This window comes from Molothrus aeneus, chromosome 18 (assembly GCF_037042795.1).
Source record: "Molothrus aeneus isolate 106 chromosome 18, BPBGC_Maene_1.0, whole genome shotgun sequence".
Classification (NCBI taxonomy): Eukaryota; Metazoa; Chordata; class Aves; order Passeriformes; family Icteridae; genus Molothrus; species Molothrus aeneus.
In genome coordinates, this window is record NC_089663.1 from 2,152,190 (window position 1) to 2,178,584 (window position 26,395).

At 50.3% G+C, this 26,395-nt stretch overlaps 5 protein-coding genes across 8 annotated transcripts in view; 2 read left to right on the plus strand and 3 right to left on the minus strand.

The window, feature by feature from the left end:
- Window positions 1–10,223, minus strand: part of RNFT2 (ring finger protein, transmembrane 2) — a 31,174-nt gene extending 20,951 nt beyond the window's left edge. For all 4 annotated transcript variants that reach the window (XR_010784684.1, XR_010784683.1, XM_066561916.1 and 1 more), the window contains exons 1-6: window positions 10,075–10,223; window positions 8,487–8,667; window positions 7,726–8,180; window positions 3,484–3,962; window positions 2,818–2,894; window positions 679–779 (exon numbers count right to left, since the gene is read on the minus strand). Coding sequence is in view for 2 of the 4 variants with exons in the window: in XM_066561916.1 (XP_066418013.1) it covers window positions 679–779; window positions 2,818–2,894; window positions 3,484–3,962; window positions 7,726–7,808 (740 nt within the window). In the remaining 2 variants the exon portion in view is untranslated. The remainder of the gene's footprint in view (window positions 1–678; window positions 780–2,817; window positions 2,895–3,483; window positions 3,963–7,725; window positions 8,181–8,486; window positions 8,668–10,074) is intronic.
- Window positions 10,224–10,310: 87 nt separating this feature from the next.
- SPRING1 (SREBF pathway regulator in golgi 1) lies at window positions 10,311–15,740 on the plus strand. The gene is made up of 5 exons (XM_066562097.1): window positions 10,311–10,489; window positions 11,155–11,311; window positions 12,532–12,683; window positions 13,197–13,310; window positions 14,261–15,740. Exons 1-5 carry the CDS (start codon window positions 10,379–10,381, stop codon window positions 14,342–14,344), a joined length of 618 nt encoding a protein of 205 aa, XP_066418194.1. The 5' UTR covers window positions 10,311–10,378; the 3' UTR covers window positions 14,345–15,740.
- An 885-nt stretch (window positions 15,741–16,625) lies between these two features.
- On the minus strand, window positions 16,626–17,743 carry VPREB3 (V-set pre-B cell surrogate light chain 3). The gene is made up of 2 exons (XM_066562359.1): window positions 17,656–17,743; window positions 16,626–17,479 (listed from the first exon to the last, which is right to left on the minus strand). Exons 1-2 carry the CDS (start codon window positions 17,702–17,704, stop codon window positions 17,151–17,153), a joined length of 378 nt encoding a protein of 125 aa, XP_066418456.1. The 5' UTR covers window positions 17,705–17,743; the 3' UTR covers window positions 16,626–17,150.
- Window positions 17,744–19,517: 1,774 nt separating this feature from the next.
- On the plus strand, window positions 19,518–23,423 carry C18H22orf15 (chromosome 18 C22orf15 homolog). Its single transcript, XM_066562031.1, has 5 exons — window positions 19,518–19,622; window positions 20,620–20,706; window positions 20,966–21,091; window positions 21,361–21,435; window positions 21,851–23,423. The coding sequence occupies exons 1-5, from the start codon at window positions 19,598–19,600 to the stop codon at window positions 22,003–22,005; spliced, it is 468 nt and encodes a 155-aa protein (XP_066418128.1). The 5' UTR covers window positions 19,518–19,597; the 3' UTR covers window positions 22,006–23,423.
- Window positions 23,371–24,745, minus strand: CHCHD10 (coiled-coil-helix-coiled-coil-helix domain containing 10). The gene is made up of 4 exons (XM_066562442.1): window positions 24,663–24,745; window positions 24,366–24,549; window positions 24,025–24,169; window positions 23,371–23,626 (listed from the first exon to the last, which is right to left on the minus strand). The coding sequence occupies exons 1-4, from the start codon at window positions 24,725–24,727 to the stop codon at window positions 23,607–23,609; spliced, it is 414 nt and encodes a 137-aa protein (XP_066418539.1). The 5' UTR covers window positions 24,728–24,745; the 3' UTR covers window positions 23,371–23,606.
- Between the last annotated feature and the right edge of the window lie 1,650 nt (window positions 24,746–26,395).

Genomic DNA, 26,395 nt, shown 5'->3' on the forward strand with positions numbered 1-26,395 from the left:
TCCTCCTTTCCCACTCCCTCCCACAAGCTCCATCCAGACAATCCCACGGCTTGGCCTCTCCCCTTCAGCCCCACATTCAAACCTTCTCAGCTCTCCCCCTTTCTCTGCTTATTATATGCTTATAGCTGTGATTATTCCTGTCTGATTTATATTAAGTTGTGGCTCAAATCCATGAGCACAAACCTTTCTGTATTTGAGAATGAACCCAGTCAGGATTTGAAAGGCAAGGCTATTTTAATTACCTCATTTCCAAGTGCCCTGAGAACACTGGGGTAAAAAAATGCTACTTCATCTCCTGTCCTGCACTCCAATCTGCACAGACTGAAGAGGAAAATCAGTGGGTCAGTTCCTCATCTGCCTCTGACACCTGCCCTTGATGGTCAGCTGCAGTGGTCACAATGGGAATTCAGAGGGCATTTTTGGAAAGGATCCACCCTGCTTTGACACCATCACACCCTGGCCCATTTATACACTGCCTATGTCCTTTACTGACAGGTGTATGGTAGGGTGACACACACATCCTTTTCCTGCACTGGAAGGTATTACAAAGATGTACCAAAGACAGCAAATCCTTTAGGGGCACACAGTTCCTCCCACAGTGTGGAGGAGAAGCTTCCCTCTCTCCCTCCCTGGCAATTATCCCCTGCTCCCACCCTGCACAATGCAGATTTTGCTCACCTGTTGTACAGCTGCTGAGAGCTGAATGTGTAAAGCAAGTACAGGGTGTTTCCAGTGAGGAAGGCCAGGATCCAGAAGACAACCAGCACTGATCTCTTCTCCTGAGTAAGGAAAATGAGCAGAGTTATTTCAGCTCAAAATCCCAACACTTGAGCTGAGCCTTCAACTGCTGAAAAACCCAATCCAGGGGATGCAAATATGTAACAAAGTGCTCAGTAATTAGTTATTTACACAGGACTAAGAAGTGGTCTGCAAGGTAAAGACATCTATAAACACAAGCAGAAATGCTTCTCTCTCCTGTAACCTTTTCAATGGAAATTAATTGAAATTAGCTGGTGAAAATTACAGAATTACTTGCAGAATGCATCCTCAAAGTTGGGATCTTTCTTGGGAAACCTGAAATCCCCTGATATTTAAAATGCAGATTAAAAGAAAGTCCATTCAACATATTGTCCTAAAATCTGAGCTGTCACCTGCTGGAGTGACAATTCATGGAAGGGGTGTTTTTATAAATAAACCCAAAGTCACTCAGTGGAAGGCTCAGCTAAATCAAATATACCCCACCACTACCTGCAGCACATCTGGGTGTTCTCCTAAAGCATGGTGCTTCTGGAACATTCATTTTTGATTGAACAAATAATTAAAGGTCAAAAGAAGTGGAAATTTTGCATTTCAACATATATGGAATGTTACAGACAAGCTGGATGGCAGAAGACACTGTCCTGGGTCTTGGCCCTTGGTAACTTTGGGGAGTAAATTTTATTCCTGAGAGGAAAACACCCACCATTTTTCATGTGAGCTGATTTATTAAGCAAGGAGGTCTCTGTAGCTGCTCAGCAGCCAGGCCTGCTGTGCTGAGATTTAAAGCAGGCAGATCAAGGGGCACAGTGCTGGAAGGGCAGAGGTGCAGAGTGCAAGGCAGCAGCAATCTGTTACTGGGCTGTGCCACTGATCTGCTCACTCCGTGCTGCATCTCACTGACTCCACTGCTGTTGGCACATACAGGCATGCACTTGTGCCACCCATTCTCTAATTTGGACAAAAAAGCAATTCTAGCTTTGTGCTGTTGAACTGTTTTTCTGACACAGAAGATCAGAAGACCTGAAAAGATCTGCTGGTTTCTTTACATTCTAAGCATAATAATGCCCAGAGCATTATAAAGCTACTAGCAAGCAACACATCCACAAAATCTTTCAGCTGAACATCTCAAAGCATTATCTAAATGCTAATTAGCAAAATCTCATCATTAATAAGTCAAATAGGCTTCAGCATCTCTGCTGTACATGATGGAAAAACCAAGGTGCAGAGAAGTGCTGGAACAGGCACAGCCAGGCAGAGGGAGATGCAGATTACAACATCCCTGACCTGTCCTTTTTGTTTTACTACACCACATTTCACAAAAAAAGCAGGGCAGAGACTTTGGGAGAGCATTGGGGAGAGGCAGGAAGGAGAAGACAGATCTGTGCACAAATAAATACATTCAGCCCTACACTGCAATCAAAGGTTCATCACAGATGCTATTTTGTACATGGAAAATTATGTTTGCTGGGAACAGGAGTGTTGGAATCTGAAATGCAGGGAATTCTCAGAACTTTGGGCTTGTAAGACAAAGCTTAGAATTAAAGACAGGATTTCTTTTGATACCTTGGAAAAGGCTTCCAAACTGAGGTGCTAGAAGTGAGAATGTGGATTTATAGTTTGAAGCAGAGACATGTTAAGTGGAAGAAAGTTTAGAGTTTAAGACATAGAAAAAATAAAAGTAGTTACAAAGGTAAACAAGGAGCTTAGAAGACAGTATTGTAGGTCTGTGTGTCATAACATGATCAGCAAAGAAAGCTTACACTGTAGCATGAGTCCATAAGATGAAAGTCCACAAGGATTGAGTCAAAAACATAAATATTCTTGTTAGCAGTGTTTTATCAGTCAATAAATCATTAAAAGGTCTTGTAGCCAGGGGTCTTGTGACCTTCTGAACCACCTTCTGACCTTCTCACATCCTGTAAAGATGTGAGCTGAACTCAGCCTTCCTATTTATGTAGAAAATAAGAAAATAAATGGCATCATCTAAAAACCTCAGAGGTCCTGTCTCTAACTCCTTCAAGAATCCCCATACAGGAAAAAGTAAAATGCCAGACTCACCTTCAGAGCCACCTGTTCTCGGAGCGTGGAGTTGGCGTAGGCAAAGGTGCTGGCCATGCCAATGCACACAGCAATTCCTGCAGGGAAAGGCTCTGTCAGGGAGAAACTGCTGATGCTGTTTGACTTCATTTCACACCCAGCACCCTCCCTGCAAGACAGGAGTCTCTGAACCCTTCCTTCTGTGCCACACAGAAAGCTTTGCTGTCACCAGGGTAAGCTCTCCCCATCTCTCCTAGAGAGAGAAGCCTTGGTAACATCCTGAGGAATGTCAAGGAGAAATCAGGGAAAGGAACAGCCCTGGTCAGGACAGGAAACAGATGGATTTGACCTGGATGAACACAGCTTGGTCTGAAAGTAGGGGGAATTTATCACAAATTTATCACATGCATTACCCTATTCATTTGAATATGTTCCCTTCATGCTACACTCCATCTGGACACTGCCACATGGATAAATGTATCAGACATCAGAGCCTGATAAAGCCTCCAACCTTTCCATAATCACATTTCAAAGAGGATGGATGTATCAGATATCAGAACCTGATGAAGTTTCCCAACCACCCTCCAACAGCAGCTCAAAAAGGATGGATGCACCAGACACCAGAGCGTGAAAAATTCCCCCAACCGCCCTCTAACCACAGCTCAAAAAGCTTTGATGAACGCTCACCAAGCTTGTGCTGGAAACAAACTTTAGCCAGGAGGATCAAGATGAAGGGAAGTCCCTTCTGCAGCCACCCAACGACAGCTCTGAGCTCGGAGAGAGCCGGGGCCGGCGTCCCGGCCTGTTCCTCGGCGCCCTCCTCGCCGTGCCCGTGCCGCTCGCCGCCCGCCATGTGCAGCAGCGAGGAGCCGCGGTGGTGCCCGTGCTGGAAGGGATGCGCCGGGGCCCGGTGGTGGAACGGGGCCCCCTCGGCTCGACCGGCCCCCTCGTCCCTCGGGGCCGGCATCTGGATGAAGACTTCTCCCCCTCCGGCCGCCGAGCCCAGCACCAGCCCCGCCGGGAAGGGCGCGGCGGCGATGGAGGCGGCGGGGAGGCCGGCCAGCCCCGAGAAGAGCTGCTGAGGGGAGGCGGCCTCGGCCTTGAGGCTCTCGAACACTCCGCTCTCGTCCACGCTGGCCTCAGAGCTCAGCGTCTGGCTCCGGCTCCTGCAAAGGGGACAGACACCGGGATGCAGTCAAAACAGGGGCAGAGACCCAGGGATTCACCCAAAATGGGGGAACAGACCCCAAGGATTCAGCCAAAACGGGGGTACAGACACCACGGATTCACCCAAAATGGGGTACAGACCCCAGAGATTCAGCTAACATGGGTGTACAGACACCAGGATTCAGTCAAAAGAGGGGCACAGACCCCGGGATTCAGTCAAAACAGGGTACAGACCCCAGGGATTCACCCAAAATGGGGGCACAGACCCAGGGATTCACCCAAAACAGAGGCACAGACCCCAGGGATTCAGCCAAAATGGGGGCACAGACAAAATGGGGTAGAGACCCCAGGGATTCAGTCAAAACAGGGGCAGAGACCCCAGGGATTCAGCCAAACCAGGGGTACAGACACCAGGATTCAGCCAAAATGAGGGTACAGACCCCAGGGATTCAGCCAAAATGGGGGCACAGACCCAGGGATTCAGCCAAAATGGGGTACAGACACCAGGATTCAGTCAAAACAGGGGCACAGAACCAGTGCTGGTTTAGCCCAGCCTTGAGTGCAGTGATTCATCACACTCTCTATTGTTGGTTGGGGGTTTATGTACAAATCACAAATGGGATGGGACTGCTGGGGAATGCATCTCAAGCTGCTTACTTTCCAGCATCACTCTCATTACAAGGTTATGACAATGGGAAGATGCCAGCAGCTCATGTTCTCAGCAGTAGCCAAAGAACTCAATGTTACAACTCACTTTAAAGTTTCTTGACCAATCACACACAGCAAAAGCACATTGACAGTAGTTCTATCCAACCACTATAAGCATACATACCTTTGGTTAAACAATGCTTGCTTATTTCAAATACAATACCTGCTTGTAAGCCTTAAAACACAATGCACAGAGCTCCATTATTAAGCTTAGAACTTCCTAATACCTTGCCAGATATACTTTTCTGTAGCTTAGGGAGGTATTCTAGACAAGCATTAATACACAGACCATTGCTCTATTTGTCCTTACTTTCTACATCTCATATAATTTTTCTGCTGACAAATCTTATGGCAACTGCTTAGCTCTAATCACAGTTCTGCTGTCTCTGAGGCCTGCCTTTTGCAGCTTTCCCAAAACTCTCTGATTTTAAAGATTCCCACTCAGAACACCAAAGTCTCCAGATGCTTTTCCCTGTGTTTTCTGTAGAGAAGTCACAGCTGCACAACTGGAGACCAGTAACCCAGACCAGAGAGCTTCTCCAGACCTGACCAGAACACATCAGCTCCCTCACCAAGGAATGAAGCTCCAAACACCCTGCTTGCTTTTGGAAATAAACAAAGAAGTAATACATCCAGTACCAAATCAGTATCTTCTACAATGATTTCTATAAAGAAAAACATAGAAAACCTCATGGAACCTGACTCAGCACCACCAAGTTGAGTCATACTATAAACAAACTAACTAACCAGGCTAACTCAAAGCAATGACCTACCCCCAAAATCCTCTGTATTTTGGGACAATCACTACCTGCCCACTGATTAACAGCACCAGAAGAGACAGAGTCACCAGGGGAAAAGAAGCATTGAGAGCTGCTTTGTGTGTCCCTGACCTGACACAAAAGTGAAGGATGTGCTCATGGGTCCATTAAAATTAAATTCTTTAATTTTTATACTTTTGACAAGTTGGGCATGGATGTACCCAAATTACTGGGCAGAACTGGTACTGGCACTGATTGTTTCCTAAGCATGTTGGAATACAGCCAGATTCCAAAAAGAAAGTCTAAATACCTTTATCCTGACATCAAAAGACAAGAGGGGTTTTTTCCTTCACTAGAAATCAATACAAGGAAAGTTTAGTTGAGAGGGAACAATGCAGGTAACAAGAATATGATCACCAGGCCCTGTCAGTAAATGCCTGACAGACAACAAACACTTCTCTAACCTGCAAAAGCAGAGTAAAGAATAAACAAACCCCAGCAAGAGGCAAAGCCCACAAGCAAGGCATGGTGCAGAGCTTTGGTCCCTCCTGATTTGAGTCCTGGGAGATCTCTAACTTTAGGAACAGTGGTTACAAGCTGAGACAGCACACCCAGGGCCCTCAACCCTCTCTCCCCCATGGGTTCCAAAGCCTCCCCTGGGCACAGAGCTCTGCCTTTCATCTCCCTCTGGGGACACCCTCAAAACTCTCTGGCCAAACCTTCCCACTAAGCAAACTCCTAATAAGGCTTTTTTTTTATAGCTGCACCCCATTCCCACTGCATCTCCACAGGCTCCTGCAAGGAATCAAGTCAACAAGACATTGCACACCTCGTTCTGGTCCAAAATATTCATCAGCCAGGCCTTTAAATTCACACCTAACATTAGAGTTCAGGGATGTACACACAGCTTAGGGCTGGGAATGTAACAAACAGCCTGGGAGGAGCCCAGTGCTACAAATAAAGACACAGCTATCCTTTGGAATAATATTGCCAGGATACACGAGTGTGCTTTCAGCAGGAAGGAATTCATTTGTGACATATTTATAGACAAACAAGGGTTGTTTGTTGAAATTGTGAGGCTGCTGAAGTTAACAGAAGTGAAGACCAGTGGCAAAAGCATTTCCTTCTACAGTTAGAAAAACTTCAGCCTCTGTTCCTGACTATGTATTTACCCTGTTAAAAATCAGAAGCATCATGTAGAAAAAATTTGAAGATGGCTTTCTTTCCCCCTGTAATTAGGAATGGTACCATGCTAGCAATGGCCATGACATAAATGACATAAAGCTTCAACTCTAATTACAAAACCACTATAGAAAATAAAATATTTACCAATGAACTTTCACTTATCATCTCAGCTCAAACAGAGCAATGAAATTTGTTAGTTCCATCTTTGTCTTGGAGTAATTAGATTAGTTTTTTCTTTAGGAATAAAAATATAAAAAGTCATACTCTAACTCTGGGAAAGCACCAGGGAATATTTAGTACCAGAACAACAACAGTGGCAAGGCTCCCTTGCTGATGGTATAATTACAGAAACAAATTAGAGGTATTTTGAATACTCACATACATGGAGATAGATAGAGACTCTGGGAAGATGCAAAGAGTCACCCAAACTCTTCATAAAACACTAAGTCAGAGTAGTTGGGAGCTTCAGACCAGCAGACTTTTTAAACAGCTCAGTAAGAGAAGTGTGAATGGTTCCTGTTCACACAGGTCCATCCTTGCACACTGACAGTGCTCAGGTGCCATGAATCCATCCCTTCCTCCAGAGCTCCACAATCCTGCCCAGCTCAGCCAGATGTCTGCCAGCTGTGCCATCCTGGGTCACCCTGAAACACTGGCTGGCAGCAATCAGGGACTGACAGCAAGGAGAAAAGTAAACTTGTCTCTAGAATCCCCAGACTCAAGCAGAGAGCCCGGCCACACCACACACACAGGAATTTGACTTCCTCAATTTTGAGCTTTCATCTTCTGAAACACCCCCGATGTCAGATTAAGCCTTTTCCTGACCCAGAGATGGGGCAACTGAGAGGAGTTTTAAAAACTCTTATTCCATTTTCAGTCTCATGAGAAGGGTGAGACAATACAGGTGTTATAATTCACACCATCACAATCAGAAGCTAATTATTTCCTAATTACAATGCACTGTGTTTCTTGGCCTGTCAGCTTTTGCCACAAGAAAAATGTGAAGAATGGATCTGGATCAGAAAAAGGCTTAATCTGACACCCCTACTGTTAAACCAGAACCCTTCTCTTGGGGAGGAACCTGGAGGGAAGAAGAAGGAGAAGCATTTACCTTTCAGGAGGCACGCTGTCCGTGTTGCTGCTGTGCCGCCTCTGCATTTTCCTCAAAACCCTAAAACACAGCACGCTCAACATGAACCCTGTGGCTCAGCAAATCCCAGAGTGGCTACTGGCACAGGCCCTGGGGACAGAGGGCACTGGGACCCGCTCAGCTGGGGACATGGCTGGCAGCAAGCATTGGTTTCTGTGACAGAGCACCTTGAGCTCCCATTTGTTTCTCAGCACGCTTGAAGGCACAGCTTTGAATGGCAAAGGGGGGCACACAGGTGTCCAGGCTGGGCAGGAGTCAGTCAGGAAGGGGCAGTCACCAGGAGGGATGGCATGTCCTGGCAAGGGACATGGGGACACCTAACAGTGGCTCAACAGCGAGGCGACACGTGACTCAACAGCCTCTGGGGAAATGAGATCCCATCTTCCTTCTGCAGGAACTTGCTCTGCAAAGCAAAACTGAGAGGGAAAAACAAAAAGAAAATGTGTAAATCCTTCTAATGAAAAAAAAAAATACTATTAGCTTATGACAATAAGCAACTCATTCATTTTAATCTACAGAAATGCCATTTGCAAAGTCTAGACAGTAGGCCCAGAATACGATAGCTACTTAATAAAATGTACAGACTAAGATGTAAATACTCTTGAATATAAGAAGTTATAACATTATTCATAACACATGTCAATATATACATAGATGTGCAGCCCCTGTGTAAAGGCACAGTGGCTCTGGGAAGGTTGGCCAGCTGTCTCACAGCACAGTACCTGAAGAACAGCTGTATCCAGAGGTGAAAGGTGCCACTGGCAGAGATGGAAGCCCAGGAGTGTGCAGACATTCACAGATGGAGCACCTCAGACAGTCCAGGACAGTCCCGATTCCAAACTCATCCCAGTCCTCCCAGCCAGTGACTGTCAGCACCTGGCCCTGGTGCTCACACAGGGACACCTGGAGGAAGCACACAGAGAGCAATGTTCAGCACAGCACAAAGAGTTTTACCTTTCCATGTCCCTGGGAAAGGCAGAGAGGTGCAGGAACCCTTGGTGCTTCAAGCCCTGCCCACGTGCATGGCCCAGCAAGGCTGTTTTCCTCTGGGAGTGACACCTGCAGCCCTGCTGCCCACACAGGCACTCCCTGGGAGTGCTCCCAGAGCTGTGCTCTGCCTTCAGTGTGTCCATACACACACCTATGTGTGTGTGTGTGTGTGTGTGTGTCTGTAATAAATACAGACAGACATCAGTGTATTTATAGATACATGCACTTGTATCACAGAACATATCACACACGTATATCATAATATATACTTTATAAATCCATCTATACACACACATATCTACAAATGCATGTGTATATACATATATATTTATGTGTATACACATATTACATACTTACATATACATAGATGTATAGGCATAGATCTGTTAATGTATACCTATCTATTAACAATCCTATACATATACAGATACATATATATGTGTGTGTGTATCTACACTTATATACAGACATACCTATTAATACAGTTATATATATACATACATATACACATCTATATACACACACGCAAATGAATAGTATACATATCTAGATATACATACATATCTATGTATAGATATACATACATGTATGTATGTATCTTATATACAGACATATCTAAAAACACAGGCCTATACATATATGTATATATCTATATATACACATACTCATGTAAATCTATATATAGACACATACACATAGTATACATATCTATATATACATACATATATATGTATAGATAAACATACATGTATATACATATATATACACAGAAGTATCTATTAATACAGTTCTATACCTATACATACATATATACATCTATATATATACATACATATATACATGGTATACATATATAGATACACCTATCTACCTATATAGACATAGATATACACACATGTATATACATATATATACAGAAGTATCTACTAATACAGTTCTATACATATACATACATATACACATCTATATATACACATATATATGCATAAATAGTATACATATATAGGTATGCATACATGTATATATATCTATATACAGACATATCTATGAATACGATTCTATACATACACATAAGTATATACATCTATATATATACACTATATATACACACATATATATAGGTATACACATATATATAGGTATACATACTTTATATATATATATACACAGAAATATCTATTAATACGGTTCTATACCTATACATACATCTATATATATGCATACATATATACATGATATACATCTATAGATATATACATATATACACACAGACACATATATATATGTATATAAATTAAAACCATACGACTCTATACGTACACACATATACAGACATAAGCCAGGCCTTTTTTCCGGTTAGGTGGGGGAAGGAGGTTCCCGCTGGAATCCGTGGCGCGGTGCCCCGTACCGGGCGGCTCGGCCCGGTGGTGGTGCCGATGCCGGTGCCGGTGCCGGTGCCGGTGTCGGTGCCAGTGTCGGTGCCGCCCCGCGCACGCCCGGCCGCGGTTTCCGCTCGCCCGCCCCGCCCGCCGGCGGAAGCGCTCGGGCCGCGCTGGGGCCGCCCGGGGCTCGCTGCGCCCGCCGGTGATGCCGGCCCCGGGCCCGCGCTGCCCCGAGCCCGGCCATGGTGCCCTGCGGGGCCGTGCTCTGGCGGCGGCTGCTCAGGAAGCGATGGGTGCTCGGCGTCGTCTTCGGGCTCTCGCTCGTGTACTTCATCAGCAGCACCTTCAAGCAGGTCAGTGCCGGCCGGGCCCCGCAGCCGCGGGCTGGGTTAGAACAGCCCGTATGGCACGGGGACTCTCGTTCTTCAGGTGCTGTCACCGCGCCCCTGGGTAATACTGCCGTAAGAATGACGTTATGAATATTTAATGGATGCAAGAGTTTAAAATAGGAATGCCTGATTGTGTGTTTGACAGCAATAGCGGTTTGAACCAAAACTGGGAAAAGAAAGTCTCCACTGGGTTTGGTGGGTGTTGTTGTTGTGTCTCTTGGGAGTGGGGATTCCACTGGCAAAGGGCTCCTGAAAGACAAATTCGTTCAGCTGCGATATATTATATTATATTTTTTATATTATATTATTTGTATTATATTTTATATTATATTATACTATATTATATTTAATATAATACAAACTACTTTTGTGGTTGTGGTGACCAAGTTCAGCTGTGTTAGCTGATCGATGGTGAACTGGAGTACCCTGACTTTATTGAAGTGTGTGTCTTCCTGTTGAAGTATGAAGTAAAATACTACAAGTAGTAAATTGTTTGCACCATTGATGCTGGAGTTTCCTGTGCTGGGGAGTTTACAAGTACTAGGCATCTTTAATGCTGGGAGAGGCACGTGGATTGAAGTGGCAGGAGGAACTGGTATGTTTGGTTGCATTCCTATTTTTCCTTGCAGGAAGAGAGGATGGTGAGAGATCGGACTCTCCTCCAAGTGCAGGAGCATGAGCAGCCCATCATGTGGAAGGTGAAGTTCAGCTCGGGGAACAGCAGTCAGCTGAGCAACCAGTGCAGGAACTCTGTGCAGGGGAAGCTCCTCATTACAGATGAACTGGGTATAGTTGATATTTAGTTGAATTTATTCTGCATTTGGCAGTGCTGAACGCTGCTCTGCCTGTCTGACTGCTGATGGCACTTTGATGGAACAGCTGCTCTTTATTAAGATATTTTCACTCAGCCCTTGGCCTGTTCTCCTCTGGCTGCCTGAATTTCACAGTGGCTGCAGGCGCTGCTGCTTTGGTTGTGTGCATACCAGGCTCAGGCCCAGGGCTGTGTGACTGTGACTGCCACCACCTGAAAGTCAAAGAATTCCAGTTACCTTTGCACAGAACCCAGGCACTGAGTCTTGCTCAGTTTGCTGTGGTTGCTTGCAGAGCTCTCTGTGTCCCCTGCAGAGTGCTGCTGCCGCTGTCAGGGGGTTAGGGAGAGCAACTGAGGAAACCTTGGCCTTGTATGGAGGCAGCTCAGGGCTGGTGGTGTAATTAGTGCTCAGTCACAGTTAATGAGCTTGTCTGACCTTGTAAACCCAAGGTTATTAACCACTTGTTTCAAGCAGTAGAAGTTAAAGACTTTCCTGCCCTGCACTGTGTTTGTTGCTTAGACCTGGATCTTTCTTGGCCACAAATCAAGGCTACAGAGAACCCTCCACATCTTTTGTGATTTGCATCAATGTTAAATTTGGCACTGCCTGACTTAGGCTTAATGCCAGTTCTGAAGATCTCTAAAAATTACAGCTCTCTCACTGTCTAACACTGTGGTAGTACCATTTCTATATATATTTAATATGGTGTATATTCTGTAATATACACCATATTTCTATACTGTTAAGGATTCCACTCAGCAATGAATATTACACTGTCCTGCATGCCTAAATCTAAGTCTCTTCATACTGAACTGTAAGAGAATTATCCAGACACAGACCTGTTTCAAAAACGTGTGTCGTGGCTTTTTTTCAATATAATCAATGCCAATCCCATTTCCCCTTTCACAACAAGGAACTGTGCCCAAAAAAAATCAGAAATAATGTGCATTTAAATATTCTTGGTGTATATAGAGCATACATTAGAGTAGGATATGATAGCTGTGCAGATAACACCAGGCTGTTTGAAACACCTCTCTCCATTTCAAAGAGTGGCTGCACAGGACTGAGGGGGATCATAATCTACTAAATAACAAACAAACCTGCTCTTAAGGAACGTGATCCTTACTGCAGATTTCCATAGAACATACAGAGGGGTGTGCCTTGCCAGTTGTCACTCCTGTTGCTGTTTTCCAGGCTACATCTGTGAGAGGAAGGACCTGCTGGTGAATGGCTGCTGCAATGTGCATGTGCCCAGCACCAAGCTGTACAGCTGTGAGAGCTGCCTGCCCAACGGCTGCTGCAGCATCTACGAGTTCTGTGTGTCCTGCTGCCTGCAGCCCAGCAAGGTGATGGACTCCCTCCTGCTTTCCAGGTGTTCTCAGCTGCTGGGGTCCCTCTCTGGCTTAAAGGGTCTCTTTGTGAGGATCTTTTCCCTTAGAGGGACAGATCCTTTTCATGGAATGATGAGGAAAGCCTCCAAGGAGTGTATGGCAAGCTATAAATAAAGCTTTAACAAAAAGCACCCTTCCCACCTTTGGCAGGAAATACTGGGAGCCTTGAAAAGTGTTTCAGCTTCAGGGGAATTGTATTTGTTGAAGAGAAATGATTGCAGAAGAGTTACTGCAGCCAGTATTAGTTTTTTAATTGTAATTTCCCCTTTTCCTGTGAGCTTCTCTTAGATTTTTGTCCTGCTGCTGGGGTTCTGAGGCATTAGCCTCTCAGTGCTTGCTAGAAATCCTAAGTGGAGTTGTTTACTATTCCTCTGATACCTGAGCTTTGCAGGCTGGGGTGGGCTTTGATTGCTCCTTGCTGAAGCAGAGTGTTTCTGATTTTTGCCTTCTTTTTGCTGACCACTTCAGCAACATCTCCTGGAGCGGTTCTTGAACCGGGCGGCCATCGCGTTCCAGAACCTCTTCATGGCAGTGGAAGATCACTTTGAGCTGTGCCTGGCCAAGTGTAGGACTTCATCACAGGTGAGGCACCAGCTCATGTCCAGGGCCCAAAAAGTGCCCTTGGGAAATGGGGCTCAGTGCTGTGAATGGCTGGTGTGTTGTGCTTGTGTTTTCATAAAAGCTGAAGCCATGGCTGAGAGCCAGTCTGAACTGAAGGCAGAGCACTTCCATTTAGAGCAGGACAAGTTGCACATTCTCTGTAGAAAAGAGGGGCTTAACCAAAAAGAGACTGAGTTCAGTGACTGGGGAAGATCTCATTAGGATGAAGACAGTGAGAGCTGTTCCCAGTAGCCTCAGAATGCTCTTTATTTTATGGTACAGCTGGAGACTCACCCTGTGCTGACAATCACCTGCATGGTAACTCAAAAACTGTGCTGTAATGTCTCTGCTTATTAAGGACAGAGGTGAACTTCTGTTACCCATGTGATTTTATTAGAAGTTTTGGTCTAAGTAAGCAGTGGCCCTTTTAGAAAGTGCTGTTGGCCATGTCCTGCAGCTTCAGTCTTTCAGGTAGGAATAGGGATGGACTGCAAACAAAGGACAGAGTTCCAAATGTCTCCAAAGTTACTGGGATTTTTTACCCATAAAATCTGACCTCTACCTTTTGTCCAGAAAAATGCACACATCTCAAGTTGCAACTTTATTGTGCTCTGTTTGCTTAGAACATTTGATGATACTGCCTAAACAGATCTAAGTTTTGGGTTTTTTTAATGAAATCTTTTCCCACCTACTTGGGTACTCTATTGAAAAGGAGGTTCTGGTTCAACATTGCAGTGCTGTAATACATCAGCTGGCTCTTGTGTGCTGGCAATGCAGAGTTCTTTGATCCAAAGGCACTCTGATGTGTAGAAGAATTTGGGATTTTTTTTTTTTTTGCCTGTGCATAAACTCTGTGCAATTTTTCCTTCAGTGAAGGAATGCCTTGTTTCACTGTGTGCATATTGTTAAAGCTTCTCCTCCTTTCCTGGCAGAGTGTGCAGCATGAGAACACCTACAGAGACCCAATTGCCAAATACTGCTATGGGGAGTACCCCCCAGAGCTCCTGCCTGTCTGAGAGCTGCACATCTGAGCAGCAGAGGAAGGAACTGGAGCCTTGAATCCAAAAGGACAAGACAGCAGCTGTTGCTTTACCAAAGCCTCGGTGTAAAAAGTTTGCCTTGGACGTGGGGGCGAACCCAGAGGTGAAGAGAGGAAGTAAGGAACTTTGGGACTGAATCTTGCTTTCTTTAATTTATTGTGCACCTGCTTTGGAGTGCTGGCACTGTGCTGCTCTGCCAGGGCATTCTTTGAATAATTCCTCTCAATTTCAGGAATCATGGAGTCAATCTAGGCTATAGAACATCATGGGGAAAATATCTAATGTGGCTTTTCAGCTGTAAATGGAGGTTATGTCTCAGAGACTTTCCAGGGTGACAGAAGTAACTGGAGGACTTTTCCCTTCAGAGGGCAAAGCATGCCCACTGTGCTTCTCTCTCTGGAGCCCTTCTTGGCATGCATGGTGTACACTACATATGTAATTATGAATTATTTATTCATTTTATATGGGTCACTGGCTGAAAGTACGGATGCTTTGCATAGCTAATTGTGGATGCCTTTCAGTCCCTGCTTTGCTGTGTCAGCTAGAAGGGATATTTTAGATCCTGACTAAAGTTGGTAGGGTTTTTTTTTCCTCCTTAGTCTAAAGGAATTGTATTGGGATTTGTCGCTATAGTCCTTATGTTCCTCTTAGTGAGTTTAACATTCAGAACTCCAATGGAGTTGTTCTGCCACAGTCCCATAGCACAAGAGAAGAGCAGGGATCTGCCTAGGATGGGATGTTTATTGTCTCTAAACACTTTCCTTGTTACTCTGCAGCAGTTTCCTCAAAGAGGAGTCCAGTTTTGTGAGCAGCTCTCTGCTGTCCACTTGCTGACAGGGAGCTGGGAAGATTTGTTTGCTTGAACTTGTTCAGGCCTCGGTATTTCAAATTCACTCCTGGTTGTGCAGGAGGCCAAAGGGTGGAGCTGAGCTCCCCCAGCACCTTTCCCAGAGCTGCCTGTGCCTTTCCAGCCTGCCCCAGTGAAGGAGGCAGGATGGCTCTGCCAGCCTGTCCAGCTCTCAGGCAGATCCTGAAATGTTTGACATCTGCATCTCAGGCAGCAAACAGCAGCTTCCTTTTAGCCCTTGGAACCCCCTGCACCAAATTCGATCTTCACCTTTGACAAACATATAAAACAGGACTCAGTTACACGAAGATGAGAATTCATTATCCCATGCTTGCTTTACACAATCCAGTGCCCAGCTCCTGCCACTGTACCTCAGGCAATGGGGAAAGTGAGACAGCAACCTGCGGCCGGGAGTTTAGGATAAAAGGAGGCTGCGTCCTCCGAAATCTCGACAGGGACCCCACAGGGGTATGGCGTAGTGGATTCTCTCCCTTTATTCGAATAAAGTTGCAGGACTCCTCTGTCTCCTTTGTGAGCATTGGCTTTTCACATGAACAGGGCAGCGGCCCGGTCCTACCTGACCGCCGCGAGGCCCTGACGCGCACTGAGATAACCCGGAAGTGACGCGCCTGGTTTTGCCTTCCCCTGAGCCAATGGTAGCACCGGCCGCCCCTCACGTGACATCCACACCGCCCTTGGGTCCTAGCTCCCGCCGCCGGGCGCGCGCCGAGCTGAGCATGCGCAGTGCGGCCATCCCGGCATTTCCCTCAATTCTGTGGGAATTCTGTGGGAAAATCTTCCATCATCCTATGAGAAAACGTCCCCACAGAGTCCCCGCGGGGGCACGCGTGTCCCTGTCCCCTCAGGAGCTGTGCTGTGGCACCAGGGGCTGCTCGAGGGGTGGGTGAGGGCTCCCCCGGCCCAGAGACCCCGCCAGGCCCGCAGCCCCTCACGGCCCAGGGACGCACGACACGAGCCGCGGCGTGAGGCTTAGCCTTTATTACCTTCATTAATTTTAATTAAACTCTGCGGAAGCCACAGCCAGGTGGAGGCGGCCTCGTGCCGGGTGCTGGAAGAGCCCAGGGCAGCCAGGCCGAGGCCGAGCCCTCATCCTGTGCTCTGCAGCCGTGCCCGGCTGTCTGTGCCCCGTGAGGGACACTTGGCGACAAAGAGGAGTTGCTGCACTTCCAGCACAGGCAGCGCTGCCAGCCCTGCTCAAGCGTGCTGATTTATTAAAAATATGGATATTGATCAAGTACCAATATCCAACTGTGACGGACAAAGACTCTCTAACAGTTTAAAGTTAGAAAGTGTATGTTTATTGTGGGATAGCTCCCAAATACACACCGCGATTTACAGGTGACTACAGAGTCCTTTTATCTATACAAGTACTGAATACCCAAAATACAAATGCATATTCATAACTTTGGTACATCCCAGTCCCCGCTTCATATGGTAATTAGTTCAAAAGCCATTAAGCATGCGTAGTTTGTTCCTTGAAATGGGTCGGTGGTCCCTTTCATGGGGAGGGGTCCCAAAATGAGTAAGTAAATGAAGTCTTCCTTGTTCTGACCTTTCTACATTTTCAATGCAAATATAACAAATGAACCCATTGGTAGAACTCCCATTCCCGTCTTCAACTGGTTTCAGAACAGAGGAGGCCTACAATTGTCTTATGTTCCTAAAAGCTATTTATCAGTTTCTATATTCTTCTTTATAAACCCAGCTAACCAAACATTATGTTGACAAGCAATCAATTATCAGTAAACTACTAACTCTTAACTTCATCAAGGCCTACCCATTTATTTTGATTAACTCCAATAAAGCTTGTATCTCTAACTAAAACCTCAGCTCCACTAAAATCCCGAAATTCTTTAAAGTTTATGTCCCAATGCAAAGATGGATTTTAGCCATCCCTCCCAGGGCTGCCGCTCTCTAGAGCCACCTGAGGGCAGGGGACAGGGCACAGTAATAGGTGCCATTGTCGTCCTGGCAGGCGGCTGCGATGGTGAGGATGCAGGCGTTGCTGGCCAGGTCTTTGGTGGCCGAGAAGCGGTTGGGAGTCTTGGCAGCCTTGTGCTTGTCTCTCTCGGAGTTGTAGTAGAGCAGGTACCTGAGGGAGTGCCCTGGGCGCTGCTGGTACCAGGAGATGCCGAAGTGGCTGATGTTGTACTGCGGGCTCAGCGTGCAGGACAGCCGAGCGCTCTGCCCGGGCTGCACCAACACCGAGGGAGGCTGGCTCAGCACGGGCTGAGCCCTGGCAGCTGCACACACCGGGGATGCAGTTAGTGATGGGCTGAGCCGTGTTCCCCCTCACCCTCACCCTCAAATGTCCCCAAACACATTCCCCAACCACCACCCTGCCCGTCGCATCACAAGCCCCGGAGCACAACGCCCTACTGAAACCAAATCCCCAGGCAGAGCTGCCTCACACCCTTACCCGTGCCCAGCGTCCCCAGCAGGAGCAGGACTGTGAATCCCAGGGCCATGGCAGGAGGCAGAGGAAGGGAGGCTGTTTCAGAGCAGCTCTGGGGTGCTGCACAAAGCCTGGGTGCTGTGCCGTGGCCACTGGCGGGTGTATGTAAATGACACGGGGGGCTCAGGGACTCTGCTCCCCGGGGCTGCTCGCTCTGCTGCAGCTGGGCTTCAGGGAGGGGGTGAGAGCCACCACCCTCACCCCAGCCCGTTTCCTTCAGCTGCACCAGCACACCCACAGCTCACCCCACACCCTGGGCACTGGGGTGGCATCGCTGACCATCTCTCTTTGCTGATGGGAGGAGCAGAGAGGTTTCCCTGCAGTCTCACACTCAGGCCCTCTGCTGCCAGGCATGCAGGAGGCCAAGAGCCTGAGCCACACCGTGCCAAGGATGTCCTGGGGGGGCAGCAGGCTGGGGGCCACCAGGGAGAAGGGAACTGTCCCATCACAGAAACAACAGGAGCAAAGCTGCTGCTGCCCTCCTGCAGCTCCATCACGGTGGCAGGAATGACTGGGCAGGGTCTCAGCATAACTTGCAGCAGGGAGGTGCTGAGGGTGCTGGGGGTGCTGCCTCTTGGCCAGGGCCCCCTCAGAAGCAGCAGCGTGGGCAGCCCTGGAGGGTGGGCGGCTGCTGAGGCCATCGGGCAGGAGGCGTGGTGTCCCCAGGGAGGGGTGGCTGCAGCACAGCTGCTGCGGAAGGACAGCAGACTGTCACAGCAACGGCCACCAGCTCAGCGGGCGTGAAGCCACTCCCGCCTGTGACACCTGCCACGGGGCCACTGTGTCACATGGCCACCAGCCCAGGCTGTCCCCAGCAGTGAGGGCAGCGGCACCTCTCATGTGCCAGAGCTGCTGGGCACCTCCTGTCCTCCCCAGGCAGGCTCAGCCCCTGCCAGTGCCACCTCATCACCACCCGGGGACAGCCACTCCCTCTGCAGCACCCACAGAGGGCCCAAACAAAGCCATTTGCAAGTTTGTCCCTGCAGATGTCAGCAGTTTGTGTTTGATGAGCTCTTGCAGGTAGGAGCACCCTGCAGGTGCAGCTCCAGCTGCTGCCCAGCAGCACTCCCCACATTCTGCCAAGTGGTGCCAAGATGAACACAAATCTCCCTGCACGTGTCCCAGGGGAGGAATGTCACACACACACACCTTGTCCCAAGCTCTGACTGACTGTGAAATGAAACCTGGCAAGACAGAGAAATCCCTTCCTCATGCAAAGAGGGGCATTCCAGGGAAAGGGAATTTGTCCTCAGAGCAGTGGGCACTGGATAATGCAGCACATCAGTGTTGTTACTGGTTCCCACCATTCCAGCCTCCCCATCTGCTGAGCAGCCCAGGGACATGATTTCATCCATGTTTTCCACAGGATGCTACAGGGCCCTGACTGCAGGAGCACTTGCACAGCAACATTTGGGCACCAAATACAAGCTGCAGCTGGCACATGACCATGTCCACCATGGAACCCCAGTGCCTCCTGCTCCAGAGCAGGATCCTCAGGGGGGTTCCTCCAGTGGCATCAGCCATGTCACAGAGGAAGCCAGGCTGGCCTTGCAGCAGTGCTAGGAGCAGAGTGAACAGATGTGGCACCACCACAGCCCAGATGAGCTGCAGGACAAATGGGGGCAACAGGAAACATCACGAGACTACAGAAAGTCTGAAACTCAGAGCGTCTGGGACCACATGGAGCAGGCAGCCTTCCCACAGGCTGGTGTTTAGCTCAGCCCTTGCTCTGCCTCCTCTCTCCCCCCGCAGGAGGCTCGGGAATCTGCAGGGGCCATTCATTCCCTGTTGCTGGGCAATCTGGCTACCGAAACCACAACAGCGTCAGTGGGGATGGAGTCTGTCTGTCCTGGGCTCTGCCGCAGCTCCCAGCGCTGCCTGCAGGAAGGGGCACGGCAGCACCACCATGTTCGCCACGGTGAGATTCGGAGGTAGGTGGGGGTAGCCGGGCACCTGGGCCACCCTGGTCACCCCCACGAGGGGCAGGGAGGGACACAGCAGCCGGTGCACAGCAATGCCCCGGGCTGAGGAACAGGCAGGAGAGCTCTGCCAGGCACGGCAGCATCCTGCACCTCACTGCTTTTATTTATCGATTACCCCTACACTCCAAACCATGGAGGGACTCCAGCAGAGCTGAGCTAAGCACAGGGAGGGAGGCTGGAGGTGAGGAGGAGTTCCCAGCCTGGCAGCTCTGGGAAAGCACCAGAGGGGGCCCTGCTTATCTAGACACAACCAGAAGAGCCGTGGGGCACAAGTGGCAGCTGCCAGGGGAGCTCCGGCGTTCTGGGCTGTGTGGGAAGGGTTCCCTGGCTGAAATCCTGGCCCTCAGTGTCAGAGAGCAGGCATTTGTGGGAAGGAATGAGCAGCCTCTCTCCTGACCTTACCCAGCTGGCTGAAAGCCTTGGCCTTACCCCAGACACTCGTGGCTGGAGCCATCAGACACAGTCCTGAGCCTTTGCTCCCTCTGCTATTTGAATTGGATCCCCAGCTCTGAGTGCTGACGTGTGTCAGCCCTGGGGGATTTCTCAATTGTGACAAACTCGGTCAGAGTTCATGGCCAAAATATCCTGGGTGACTCAGCCACAATCTGCAGCTCCTTCCCCTTGTGACTGGGCCCAGCTCATAGGAGGGCACTGGCAGGGACCCTGCTTTTTCCTACTCATGCTTGCTGAAACAAATTGAAGGACAGAGACACTTCATCAGTCAGAACCATTCTCCCCAAATGAAAGTGCTCATCTTCTCCCCTTGCCCTGGGGCACTCTCAGCACCCATGGCTTTAACACAGCTGCTCAAAGCCCAGCTGGTGCCACCTGGGGGTGCTGCCTTTGCTGGCCACAGTGGGCACCTCTGAGCCTCCTGCTGTGCCCATGTGGTCTCTGGGTTTGGGGTGACCATGCTCCTGTCTCAGATCTCATTCCCTGTTTGCAGCCAACTGCCAAGAGATGGTGAACCTGCTCTGCTGTGTCCAGACCCTCACAGGCCACCTGAAGTGGAAGTGTCAGTGCAGGCCTGAAGGTAGGAGTACTCTGGGCTGTGGTCACCAAGGGACTGCCACTCACTCATAGAGAGCAGCACAGGTAACAAATGGGTCACATGGGAGTCACAGAACATCCCACATCCCAAAACACAGGGAAAGGGACAGCAAACCTCCCACTCCCCAGATCTCAGCAGATTCTAAGTGTAACTTGCCAAGGAAAATGCCTCTGAACCCCTCAGGCTCACATTGGCCCCAGAGGGGCAGCCTGGGCTTCCTTCACCACATCTCTCTCTCCAGACTGCATTGATCTTATGGATGAAAAGGGCAGCCTGATGAACCTGAGCAAAGTGGAAGATCCTGCATCTGAATATGCCAGTAAATACCTGCAGGGAAGGCAGCGCTACATCCTCATCAGAGCTGTCCGTGAGTCCCTGTGCAGCCAGCCCTGGGCAGGGGCTGCTCTGGGGGCAGCTCTGGGGAGGGCTCTGCTCTGCAGCCACTGGGACACAGCCCAGAAGCTCTGAGGAGGCAGAAGCCAGCTCAGATGAAGAGCTAGAGCTGAGCCTTTGCTTGTCCAAGGGCTGCTCCAGGGGAAAAGGAACTTTTCCTGGGCAGAACCACCTGCCCCAGTTACAAGCCTTCAGTTTACAGCCAGGAGAGAGACTAATCCATTTCTCCCATTCTGCTGCCAGGAGAAGAAAACTCTGAAGCCATCTGCTACGAATCCTTGCTTGAGGACCTGGGGAAACACTACCCTGAGCTCCCAGGTAAGAACCAGGCACCCACCTCACCTCCACAGAGGAGTCAGGGGTGCAGGCATCACTCCTGTTCCACCTCAGCCCTCATACAGCACCTGTGGGACTCCCCTCTGATCCCCCTGTGCTCCTTCAGGGCTCCTGTGGGCAGTGAGGGCATTCGGGCACCAAGGGAGGAGACAAGCAGGGCCGCTGTGCAGGACCCCTCCCAGTTAGGAGTGACACCCTGCCCAGCTTGTCCCCCTGGCAAAGAGGCTCATCTCCTTGGAATAACCAGGGAGGGGAGGACATCAGGAGAAATTGGGAAACCCTCAAATGTCTCTCCAGGCTGTAGTCTCACAGGTTGGCAGTGCCTTGCTCAACACGTAATGGGCAATTGACCAACACAGCAGGAAAACAACTCTGGAAGGGCTTGGTCACCCCACAGATCGGCTGCAGCAGCTCTCAGCAAAGACTCAGAGGACAGAGCAGAGGAAGAAGGGCTCTTTGCAGAGAGCTCAGCCTCACACCAGCTCCCGAGCCAGGAACAGAACCACCTTACAGAGCAAGAGGAGCCTGGAACACAAGAACACCCCTAAGTGAGGAACAGACCCATCACTGGTCAGCACAGCCTCCCCCAGGTTCTTATTCCAGCACAGCAGAGTCCCCTGCACTGAGCCCCTGTCCCCCCAGAGCTTCACACATCCCATAGCTGCACCCTGACAAACCCAGCATCACAGCCAGGCACAGGCACCACCCTCCTGCTCCCCTGGCATGGCCTGCATCCCCAGGGACAAGAACCTGCACCTCCTCCCCACCCAGCTGCACTCCCATCACTGCTGGGGCTGCTTCCCACTGCAGTACCCTAGAGTGGCCCTGCAGGGACTGCTCTGCAGTCTCCAGGAAAAGCTGCTCCAGAGACAGCCACAACTGCAGGAGCAGCTCTTTGCCAAGATGGGTCAAGGGCAGAACACATCTGCTGCAGGTGCTGCTTCTCCACCCAGAGCAATACACCAACAGCCTAATACACTTATTTCTTAAAGGGAGTTAAACAGCTTTGGAGTGGTTGCTCCCTGCTCTCACAGGACAGCTCAGCACATGCAGCACTTGGGTTTTAATCTCTGCCATCTACTTTTTTCCTGGCTGTCTCTAAGGAGAACACAAGACAGCCCGGCTAAGGCCAGGCACAGCTCAGGATATCTCTGCCAAGAACTTAGGACTGTGACATTTAGAAGGGGCAGGATTTTCAACACCAGCCCCCAGGATCTGCTAACAGCATTTACCACCTAGACTTGGATTTCCTCACAGATCCCAGCAAGGGGGTGAGAACTCGTCCTTTATTCAACAGTCAGATCAAAAGGTTAAAAGACTCATTCTGGCATGAAAAATGCATCAGTTAAGCACCTGAAAGTGTCCTGGCTTCACTGCTGTGCCAAAAACTCCAGCTGAAACCTCAGAATTCCCTCTTAGACCAACGTGAGGAACAGGGTGTCCCTGCTGGAGGCCAGTCAGGGCAGCAATCACGAGGCTGTGCTGCCAAGGTGACTGAAGAGCAAAGCAGCTCCAACCTTCACCTGCTGCCAGTGACCTTGAGAACATTGCATAACCTGCTAAAGCCTCAGAGTCAGATCAGCCAACTGTACCTGAGTGCCACAGCCAGACAGGTCACACTCTCAGCTCTGAGGGAAGGACAGGTACTCAGGAAGAGGATATCTATAGAAGAGTAATTTGTCACTGAAAATCCCATGGGACACGTGTTGGCTTACCTCACTGCAGCCTCTCCTTGGCCTGGAGGGCAGCCAGTGTCTGGATCTCCTTCTGCCCAGTCATGCAGGCCCAGTCCTTTCTAGGCTGCACCCCCTGTTTCCAGGAATACACACTTGTGCCTTGTCCTTTGGCTGACAATGTTAATGCTTTGGTAGCTTGATTTTAGTATGAGAATTAAATAAAGAACACACATACAGGTGATAGGTCCAAATAAATTCTTTTATTTCTCTGTAATAAATACAGTGCTATCTGAACACTGAAGACCCTTGGGTCCAATCATTCCCTTCCTTCCCTACTAGTTCAGAAGTGAATTACCACTAGAATACTCCTGGCTGGTCAGTCTGCTCTCTCCAGCTCACTCCCTGTCTGTCCTGCCACTCCCTGGGGAGAGCAGGGCTCTACACCACGATCCTCTTCCCTACGAGGGGGCGAATTCTTCACAGGAGAGAAGAAACACCTACAGGGAGGAAGCAGAAGGTCAGCATTAGGAACACGTTCCACCAGCTGGAGTTAAAGCTCTCTCACCCAGTGTAACCAGATCATGACCTAACTACTGACAAGAGCTTGTACCAAATGCAGCAGGAATTAGAGAGTGAGCCAAGGAGAGAGGCAGGCTGCCCACGGCAGCAAGAGTGGATCCTCTAAGAAGGTACCTACAGCCTCCCAGCCTTCACAGAGACACGGCCAAATTCATTTCTCCTTCCCTTTCCAGCTGCGTTCCTGACTAAAGACACAACTACATCCTACTAAAGCCATAAAGGGCTCTACATCCCCAAAAAATCGCTTCTGCAACCCTCTAACCCTCAGAGGCGCTGTGCTGGCAGCAGCTCCCTCCGCAGACCCAGGCCCGCTCACCGTTGCTGTACTTGCACTGCTTCAGAGCCTCGTTGAAGCCCTCGCACAGGGTCAGGTCTCGCTGGTTGGTGGCGCATTCCAGGAACTGCTTCATCTCATAGTGGCACGGTCCGTACGGCGACTGCTGCAGCACGGCCGGGGGCTCCTGCGGCCACGGGCCCGGTCAGGCCGGCCGGGGGCAGCGGCGCCGGTTCCAGCGCGCTCCCGTCCCCTCCAGCGGGGGGCGGCTGCCCGTCCGTCCGTCCGTCCGTCCTTTCCTCCCTCCCGCCCGGCCCCGCTCCCCTTTCCCACCGCCCCCCATCCAAGGGCGGCCCAAGGGCGCAGCCCGGCCCCGCTCGCACCTGCGCGGGCGCCGCCGCCTTGGCGGGCTCGGAGGAGCCGCCGCTGAAGACGCCGGTGATGGCGCTGCCCACAACGTGTCCCACGGCGGAACCCACAGCCACGCCGGCCGCCGTGCTCGCCATCTGCGCCATCAGCCCGGGCTGCGCCGGCTGCGCCGCGGGCATCGGGGCCGCTGGGGCCGGGCTGCGGAGAGAAGGGAGTCATGAGGTGCGGCGCAGGGCAGCGCAGAGCGGCGTGCCGCGGTGTGCCCGCCTGAGCCCAGCCGAGCCGAGCCGAGCCGGGCCGGGCCGCGGTACCTGGCGGGCGCGGGGTGCGCAGGGGCCTTGGCGGGCCGAGACACGCTCCTACTGCCGCGCGCCATGGCTGTGAGCGCGCCCCGCCCCGCGCCCGCCTTTAACCGGCCCGCGCCGACACGTGACGCAGCGCGCACGCGCAAACGGCGGCCGGGGCCAGGCCACGCCCCGCTGGGGAAGGCGCGGCTCTCGCAGGGCGCATGCGCAGTAAGCGCTGGGGGGAGCCCGCGCACCGCCCGTTCGCTCCCGGCAGAGGGCGCGCGAGAACCGTGCGGGGCCGGGAGAGGGAACCGGTGACGGGATCGATCACAGGATCAATAATGGAACCGGTGACGGGATCAATAATGGAACCGGTGACGGGATCGATCACAGGATCAATAATGGAACCGGTGACGGGATCAATAATGGAACCGGTGACGGGATCGATCACAGGATCAATAATGGAACCGGTGACGGGATCAATAATGGAACCGGTGACGGGATCGATCACGGGATCAATAATGGAACCGGTGACGGGATCAATAATGGAACCGGTGACGGGATCGATCACGGGATCAATAATGGAACTGGTCACGGCATCGATCACGGGATTGATCATGGACCCGGTCACGGCATGGATCATGGAACGGGGCACGGGATCAATCATGGACTCAACAATGGACTAATGGACCTAGTCACAGGATCAATCATGGGATCGATCATGGAATCGGTCACGGTATCAATCACAGAACCGATAACAGGATTGATCACAGGATTGATCATGGAACTGGTCACGGGATCAATAATGGAACCGGTCACGGAATCGATACAGGATCAATCATGGGACCGATCACAGCATCAATCACGGGATCGATCACCGAAACACCGAGACACCGAAACCGAGTCCGGGCGCTCGGGCAGCTCAGCCAAGGCCGCCGGTGCCCGGTGTCCCCAGTACCGCCCCGCGCGGTTTCTGAGCACCCCCAGCCGGTGACCCCGTGCGGGGCTGGGCAGCCTTTCAGTGCAGAAATCTGTCCCTGATGTCCAAGGTGAACAATCCGTCACAACCTGAGGCCGTTCCCTCTCGTGCCACCTGCGGGAACAGAACGATCCCCCCGCCCCGCTCCATGCTCGGCCCGGGAGCGCGGGGACAGCGGCCCCGGGACGGCGCTGAGGGCGGGACACGGCAGAGCTCCCGGGGCAGGGCTTTGAGGAGGCTCGGAGCTGCTCCTGCCAGGTGTGGGGCAGGCCCCGAGAGCGTGAAGGGGCTTGTGCTGGGCAATGAACGCGGCCGCCGTGCAGGAGAGGCGGGAGTGAGGGAATGTGAGGGCTCCGCAATTGGGGCAGGGAAAGGAGCTGCCAGGGAGGAGGGAAAGGAGGAATGATGTGGTCTAAACCATTGACCAGCAGAACAATTTTTGCAGCAGCCCTCTGGATACAAACCAGGAGATCAAGGAGCGCTGTGCAAGGCGTGGACATTGTTGGGCAGGAGGAATCCTTGAAAAGATGATGATGAGCCCTCAAATCATGAAGAGACAGGCTGGACGACGCCAGCTTCACCTCCAAACCAATTTCCTGACAATTATCTCTTCCCTGGCACCCCCACTTGTCTCCAGGGCCCCTCAGTGTCTCCCTGGAATGGGCCTTGTTGCCACCTCTATCTTGGGGTGTTCCTTTGCCTAATGAAGAGAAAGAAATTTCCAAAATTGAGAAGGATCCAGAAGATGTCCAGGGAAAAAAAAAATTAAGCTGTGTCG

Coding starts and splice junctions, on each gene's coding strand:
- C18H22orf15 (XM_066562031.1), top strand. CDS start 19,598: ATGTTCGCCACGGTGAGATTCGGAG. Junction 21,092..21,360: donor CATCCTCATCAGAGCTGTCC/GTGAGTCCCTGT, acceptor TTCTGCTGCCAG/GAGAAGAAAACTCTGAAGCC. Junction 21,436..21,850: donor ACACTACCCTGAGCTCCCAG/GTAAGAACCAGG, acceptor GTCACCCCACAG/ATCGGCTGCAGCAGCTCTCA.
- CHCHD10 (XM_066562442.1), bottom strand. CDS start 24,727: ATGGCGCGCGGCAGTAGGAGCGTGTCTCGGCCCGCCAAGGCCCCTGCG. Junction 24,550..24,662: donor GCGCACCCCGCGCCCGCCAG/GTACCGCGGCCC, acceptor TTCTCTCCGCAG/CCCGGCCCCAGCGGCCCCGA. Junction 23,627..24,024: donor GCAGTGCAAGTACAGCAACG/GTGAGCGGGCCT, acceptor TCCTCCCTGTAG/GTGTTTCTTCTCTCCTGTGA.
- VPREB3 (XM_066562359.1), bottom strand. CDS start 17,704: ATGGCCCTGGGATTCACAGTCCTGCTCCTGCTGGGGACGCTGGGCACG. Junction 17,480..17,655: donor GCTGGGGACGCTGGGCACGG/GTAAGGGTGTGA, acceptor CGGTGTGTGCAG/CTGCCAGGGCTCAGCCCGTG.
- SPRING1 (XM_066562097.1), top strand. CDS start 10,379: ATGGTGCCCTGCGGGGCCGTGCTCTGGCGGCGGCTGCTCAGGAAGCGA. Junction 10,490..11,154: donor TCAGCAGCACCTTCAAGCAG/GTCAGTGCCGGC, acceptor TTTTCCTTGCAG/GAAGAGAGGATGGTGAGAGA. Junction 12,684..13,196: donor GCTGCCTGCAGCCCAGCAAG/GTGATGGACTCC, acceptor TGACCACTTCAG/CAACATCTCCTGGAGCGGTT.